The sequence below is a fragment of the Lepus europaeus genome, chromosome 16 (genome assembly GCF_033115175.1).
Source record: "Lepus europaeus isolate LE1 chromosome 16, mLepTim1.pri, whole genome shotgun sequence".
Classification (NCBI taxonomy): Eukaryota; Metazoa; Chordata; class Mammalia; order Lagomorpha; family Leporidae; genus Lepus; species Lepus europaeus.
Genome location: NC_084842.1, coordinates 36,893,983 through 36,899,737, shown reverse-complemented (window position 1 = coordinate 36,899,737; position 5,755 = coordinate 36,893,983). Strand labels below are relative to the sequence as shown.

Here is a 5,755-nt window from a genome sequence, read left to right as displayed (position 1 = left end):
CATAAAGAGAAAAACCTAATAATTCTATAAAACTCCAAAAATTAACTTTAGTTCATTCAATTTGGTATTTTTAAAGAAATCTGCAAATATGGGCTTTTGAGTCTAACCCTCAAAATATTTTACTAAACCAGCCATCTCTAAGAATTATTAGGCAGAGATACAAAAAGAGTTGACATGCCTCCAGTGTATACTTTAAGTAAAAATTTGCATATTAAGACAAAGACAAAAGACATAACATACATAATTTTATTACAAAATTTTTTTAAAAAAAACACAGAATGCAACATCCTAAAAAAAAATCCAAATTTACTAATGATACTAATTCCTACAACTTTGCTGTGCTACCATACACAAGTCAAGAAATTAAAGAAACCATTAAATATTTAGGAACATTCAACATCAGAAGCTTTAAAATCTAACTGTATGTAGTAGCCCCTCAAAAAGCTACAACCTGCATTTTTAAAAAAAAGTATTTTCTCTACAAAGAATCTTATCAGCTATACAAAAATCTGTACAGTTTTTTATACTGAAGCTAATATTGAGCTGCACTTGAATTCACATTCTTAGCAAAACAACTGCCTGAGCACACACGCACACTCCACACTCATCATTACAGGATAGCCATTTATTCTTCATCTTCATCCTCTTCCTCATCATCTTCATCTTCTTCCTCTTCTTCTTCTTCCTCCTCATCTTCAGGTTCATTCTTCTTCTTTGAGCCTGTGGGCCTACCAGGGCCCTTCTTTCCCGCTTCACTTTTTCCCTTGGCACGGTATGCAGCAATATCCTGAAATATTGTCAAAAAAACAAAATCAGCATCCGCTGTCATTACTCAACTGTGAAAGCCTTTCTTAGTTGTAAAAAACTTCCGATTATTGACCAATAACCCTGATAACTGTAAAGGTATTCACTGTCTAACCTGTTTTAGAACACTTGTTCCTTCTAGACTCTGGAAAGCTGCTACTGATGTAAAATGATGGGGCTGTGTTAAATCAATGTCAGTATTTTTACTAACACCCCTTTACATCACAATCCCCCTTTCCCAACTTCAAATTTTAGGTACCCCTATATAAAACAATGCATTTTATTTGGCCCTCCCTTTTTTTAATCTTATACTTGTAAAGTGTACCTGCAAGAATTTACTAGTGCTATACACACTGATTTTAATCAAGAGAAGGTACCAATTAGTTTGTGTTGTTCCAGTATATAATTTTCATTAGGCCTTTTCAATATACAGCTGACATTACTATAAGATCACCTACATTTCCCCAAAAATTTACAGTTCATACCTATTTCTAACATTGGTCATTAGAAAAACTTAATTTTAATGTTGGCTTTAAAATTGTTAAGAATACAATGTATGTACCTTTTCATATTTCTCCTTTAGCTTAGCTGCTTTCTGTTCATATGGTTGTTTATCTTTGGCTGACTGTTCAGACCACATCTCACCCAATTTTTTTGCAGTGTCCCCAATGGACAGGCCAGGGTGTTCACTTTTGATCTTTGGGCGATGTTCAGAGCAAAACAGAAAGAAGGCAGATCTGAAAGGAAGCAACAGAGTTAATAAACTGAAGGAAAAATCTAGATGGGCAATTTGGTTGTTCAGTAAACTTACGGTGGTCTTTTAGGAGCATTGGGATCCTTTTTCTTTCCCTTCTTATCACCCTTGGGAGGAACGTAATTTTTCATCTCCCTGTCATAACGAGCTTTATCACTTTTTGCCATATCTTCAAACTTGGACTTCTCCTTTGCAGACATGGTCTACGGGCACAAAACAAGCAGTAGAAAAAAAACCCCGGTAAACTATAAGCATTCAAGAATTTTTAAGGACCACGTTTTCCTTGTAAACAGCATTTTGGCTTCGGTAATCCTAAATGAGTTGAAACCTAAAGCAGCCTGCCTAAAATTCCAAAATATTTTGGTGACTCATCAGGATAGGAAAGTTGCTGAAACTTAACTAGTTACCAGGGTGCTTAAGGCGCTGGCCAAAAAGCACACCTGGAAAACCTTATCCCGTGTGAATTCCTGCCTCACCTTCCATCTCTCCGAGCATTTCTTGGAGAATTCCGCGAAATTGACGGAAGAGTCTGGGTGTTTCTTCTTGTGCTCTTCCCGGCACGTCTGCACGAAGAAGGCATAGGAGGACATTTTGCCCCTCGGCTTGTTGGGGTCTCCTTTACCCATGACGACGGAACGGCGGCCACCTGGTGGGGAGGGAGCCCGTGGGTCGGCGCGGAGCCCGCGGCTGCCAGGACGGGCGGGCTCCGGCGGGGCCCAGCTTCCCGCCCAAATCCGCTCCCGCCCTGCCCGCCCCCTCCCAAGGGCGCCGCCAGCGCCCGGTGCCCCCGCCTCCGCCTCCGCGCACGCACCCTTCCGCCGGCCGCGGCCGCGGCCGCTGCCGCCGCCCGCCCTTGAGCGCCACCCGGGACGCCGGGGGCGCGCTTACAATCCCTGTCACCGGCTCCCAAATCGCAAGTCTCAGTCACCAGTCACCTCGCGATCAATAGTAAAAAGCTCCGGGCACCGCGCCGGGCAATCTGCCTGCCCCGGCCGCCCGCCCGCCCGCCCGCGCTCCCCAGCTCCAGCCCTCTCACAGCCCCAACCCTAATTTTCGCTCGTCGCCGGTCCAACCCGGAGAGCCACGGCGCTCAGGCCGAGTAAAAGGCTTGAGGCGAGAGAAAGGCCCACGAACGCTAGGATGTCGTAGGGAATTCTTGCCTGGTGTGAGTTTTTCCTCAGACTCCCGCAGAGCGGCCGGATCCGACGGCGTCGCTTCCTTCCCTCAGCTCCGGCGTGAACTGGTTTATCGCTAACGCAATCCCCAGCCTCTTGTTTTGCAGAGTTCTCCGCGCCACGGCAACTTGACGAGCCTGGCCACGAGCCACACCCCCACCTCTCTGATTGGCTCTGACGATCATTCAAACTCGGAGACTCCCCGCCCCCTCACCACGGAGGCTCCCTATTGGCCGGTGTCTCGCCAGGCCCGTCCCCCAAGCCATAGCCTAGCAGGTTCGGTGGGTCGCTCAGGTCGTTAACTCCCAGACCCGTTAGAACCGGTCAGAAGAGGAATGTACTGCTCGGTCCTGATTGGCGGCGGGGAAAGGGTTTGAAAAATGGCGGGCCTAAAGCTGACTGGCTGGGACCATAAACTGGGGGAGTGGTTGGCCCGAAAGGGAAAGCACCGCCAGATTTAAAAATATGAAGTCAGGAGACAGGGGGGTTTCAGGGGGCTGGCGGCGGCTCAGTTTGCCGGAGCAGCGCGCCCTGCCCCGCCGACTGCTGTTCAAGTCCTGTTCCTCCTCCGCCCCAGGCCGACCCCGCTGCGTCGTGTCACGGGAGCTGTAATGGCTCCGCTCTGAGCCTCGCAGGGTCTCCCCTGCACTGTGCAGAGACTGAGGCGTTTCCGTTGCGGACTCATTGCCCAGCTCCCCGCGAGGTCGCGGAGGCCAGGGTGGAACCTGGGGAGCACGAGGCCGGGGGCCCCGGACACGGCGTGGTGGGCGCGGGAGCACGGCTACTCCCAGCCCTCACGGGGTGTTAGAACATGGTCGCAGCGCAATGGTTTTCCCGCGGACCGAGTTTCCCCGAAGAAACCCCTCCCTCCTTCCCCTCTTTGTCTCAGGTGTCAACTGCTGAGGTAAACAAGGCTGCCCTCGGGGAGGAGAGGCTGGGGGCGGCGGCCTCCTCCCGGCCCCGCCCCTTCCCGCCTGGGTGCCCGGCTGGGCTGTGCGGGCCGGGGCGGTGCCCGAGCCGAGCCCCCTGCAGCCCGGCTCGGAGCGCTGCGCTGGCGCCTCAGGTGCCTGCGGGCCCCCCGCCTTTGGCGGCGTGGCGTTTACCTGAGTCCTCATTGCCTCGTCCAAATAATATGATAGTTCTTACAACCCAAGGGACCCTGAAAGCAGTGGGTGCTCCCTACCCCAGGCGCAGCTGCACACGCGTCTGTTCGCCCGGCTGCACGCGGCAACATTTTACAGTCCGGGTTAGGCACCTCCATTTTAGTGTCTGGGGAGAGCGTACCCCAGCTACCCTACCTTGCCGCTCACCAGCGTCTCCAGCTGCTTTGCCCAAGGTAGGAGAACTTTAGTGGACATCTTAGTGTGCTCTTCTGTATCATAGTTTGGAGGGTTCCCCCCGCCATGACGTATGGGTCCGTATGTTGCACTGCTGTGTTTTTTGTTGTTGTTTTTTTTTTGACAGGCAGAGTGGATAGTGAGAGAGACAGAGAGAAAGGTCTTCCTTTTTGCCGTTGATTCACCCTCCAATGGCCGCTGCGGCCGTTGCACTGCGCCAATCCGAAGCCAGGAGCCAGGTGCTTCTCCTGGTCTCCCATGCGGGTGCAGGGCCCAAGCACTTGGGCCATCCTCCACTGCCTTCCCGGGCCATAGCAGAGAGCTGGCCTGGAAAAGGAGCAACCGGAATAGAATCCGGTGCCCTAACCGGGACTAGAACCCGGTGTGCCGGCACCGCAAGGTGGAGGATTAGCCTGTTAAGCCACGGCGCCGGCCTGCACTGCTGTTTTCAAAAGATTTTAAGCACTGGCTTGTATTTTTCAGTAAATTCTCTGACATTTGTTAGACTTCATACTATGGTTTGTATGTGGTGACTATTCTATAGTAGTTCCTAACCAGCAACCAGTTAGATATACTAATGAAAACTTTAGACTTTACAAAATGCCTTTTCCTTCGAAATGCGTAGTGGTTGCTTAAAATTATGAATTGTAGGCCGGCGCCGCGGCTCACTAGGCTAATCCTCCGCCTTGCGGCGCCGGCACACCGGGTTCTAGTCCCGGTCGGGGCACCGATCCTGTCCCGGTTGCCCCTCTTCCAGGCCAGCTCTCTGCTGTGGCCAGGGAGTGCAGTGGAGGATGGCCCAAGTCAGGTTGGGTCCTGCACCCCATGGGAAACCAGGATAAGCACCTGGCTCCTGCCATCGGATCAGCGCGGTGCGCCGGCCGCAGCTCGCTACCGCGGCGGCCATTGGAGGGTGAACCAACGGCAAAAGGAAGACCTTTCTCTCTCTCTCTCTCACTGTCCACTCTACCTGTCAAAAAAGAAAAAAAAAAAAAAAGATTGTGAATTGTACACTTAAAAGTGTTTTTCAATTGGTAACTTATATATGCTTCACAGCAAAAATTTAAAAAGTGGCAGTTTTTAAAAAAGAAAAAATGTGTTTTATTATATTTAAGAGTCCCAGATTTCATTAGTCTTTCGTTTTTAAATTCTTGTGCAGTTTCTATCATTATAAAATCACAATTGCAAGTATTCTGTGAAAGCACACAAAAATCCAAATTAACAAGGTAAACTGTGCTGCATTAGTCAAATAGCAATAAACAATGAAATCACTAACACTACACTTTTAAAATGTATTTGCAAATTTTTTTGAAGATTTACTTATTAGGGTTGGCGTTGTGGCTTAGTAGGTTAAGCATCTGAGTGAGGTACCGGAATCCCATATGAGCACTGGTTCAAGTTCCGGCTACTCCACTTCCCATCCAGCTCCCTGCTGATGGCCTGGGAAAGCATGAGAAAATGGTTCAAGTCCTTGGGCCCCTGCACCTTCGTGGGAGACCTGGAAGAAGTTCCTGGCTCCTAGCTTTGGATCTGCTCAGCTCCAGCCATTGTGGCCATTTGAGGAGTGAACCAGAATACCTCTTGCTGTCTCTCCCTCTCTTTCTGTAGCTCTGCCTCTAGAATAAATAAATAAATCTTTAAAAATTATTTATTTATTTGAAAGGTAGAGTTACAGAGAGGGAGAG

General features: G+C 49.5%; 1 protein-coding gene across 1 annotated transcript; it reads right to left on the bottom strand.

Annotated features, from left to right (window-relative positions):
- Positions 1-279: 279 nt before the first annotated feature.
- On the bottom strand, positions 280-2,838 carry HMGB2 (high mobility group box 2). Its single transcript, XM_062212810.1, has 5 exons — positions 2,719-2,838; positions 2,035-2,204; positions 1,616-1,761; positions 1,367-1,541; positions 280-787 (listed from the first exon to the last, which is right to left on the bottom strand). Exons 2-5 carry the CDS (start codon positions 2,182-2,184, stop codon positions 626-628), a joined length of 633 nt encoding a protein of 210 aa, XP_062068794.1. The 5' UTR covers positions 2,185-2,204; positions 2,719-2,838; the 3' UTR covers positions 280-625.
- Positions 2,839-5,755: the final 2,917 nt, after the last annotated feature.

Excerpts from the sequence above, each read along its gene's own strand:
- HMGB2 (XM_062212810.1), bottom strand. The coding sequence starts at position 2,184 with ATGGGTAAAGGAGACCCCAACAAGCCGAGGGGCAAAATGTCCTCCTAT. Across the intron at positions 1,762-2,034 it reads AATGCTCGGAGAGATGGAAG|ACCATGTCTGCAAAGGAGAA; the intron begins GTGAGGCAGGAA and ends TTGTGCCCGTAG. Across the intron at positions 788-1,366 it reads TAAAGGAGAAATATGAAAAG|GATATTGCTGCATACCGTGC; the intron begins GTACATACATTG and ends ACAATATTTCAG.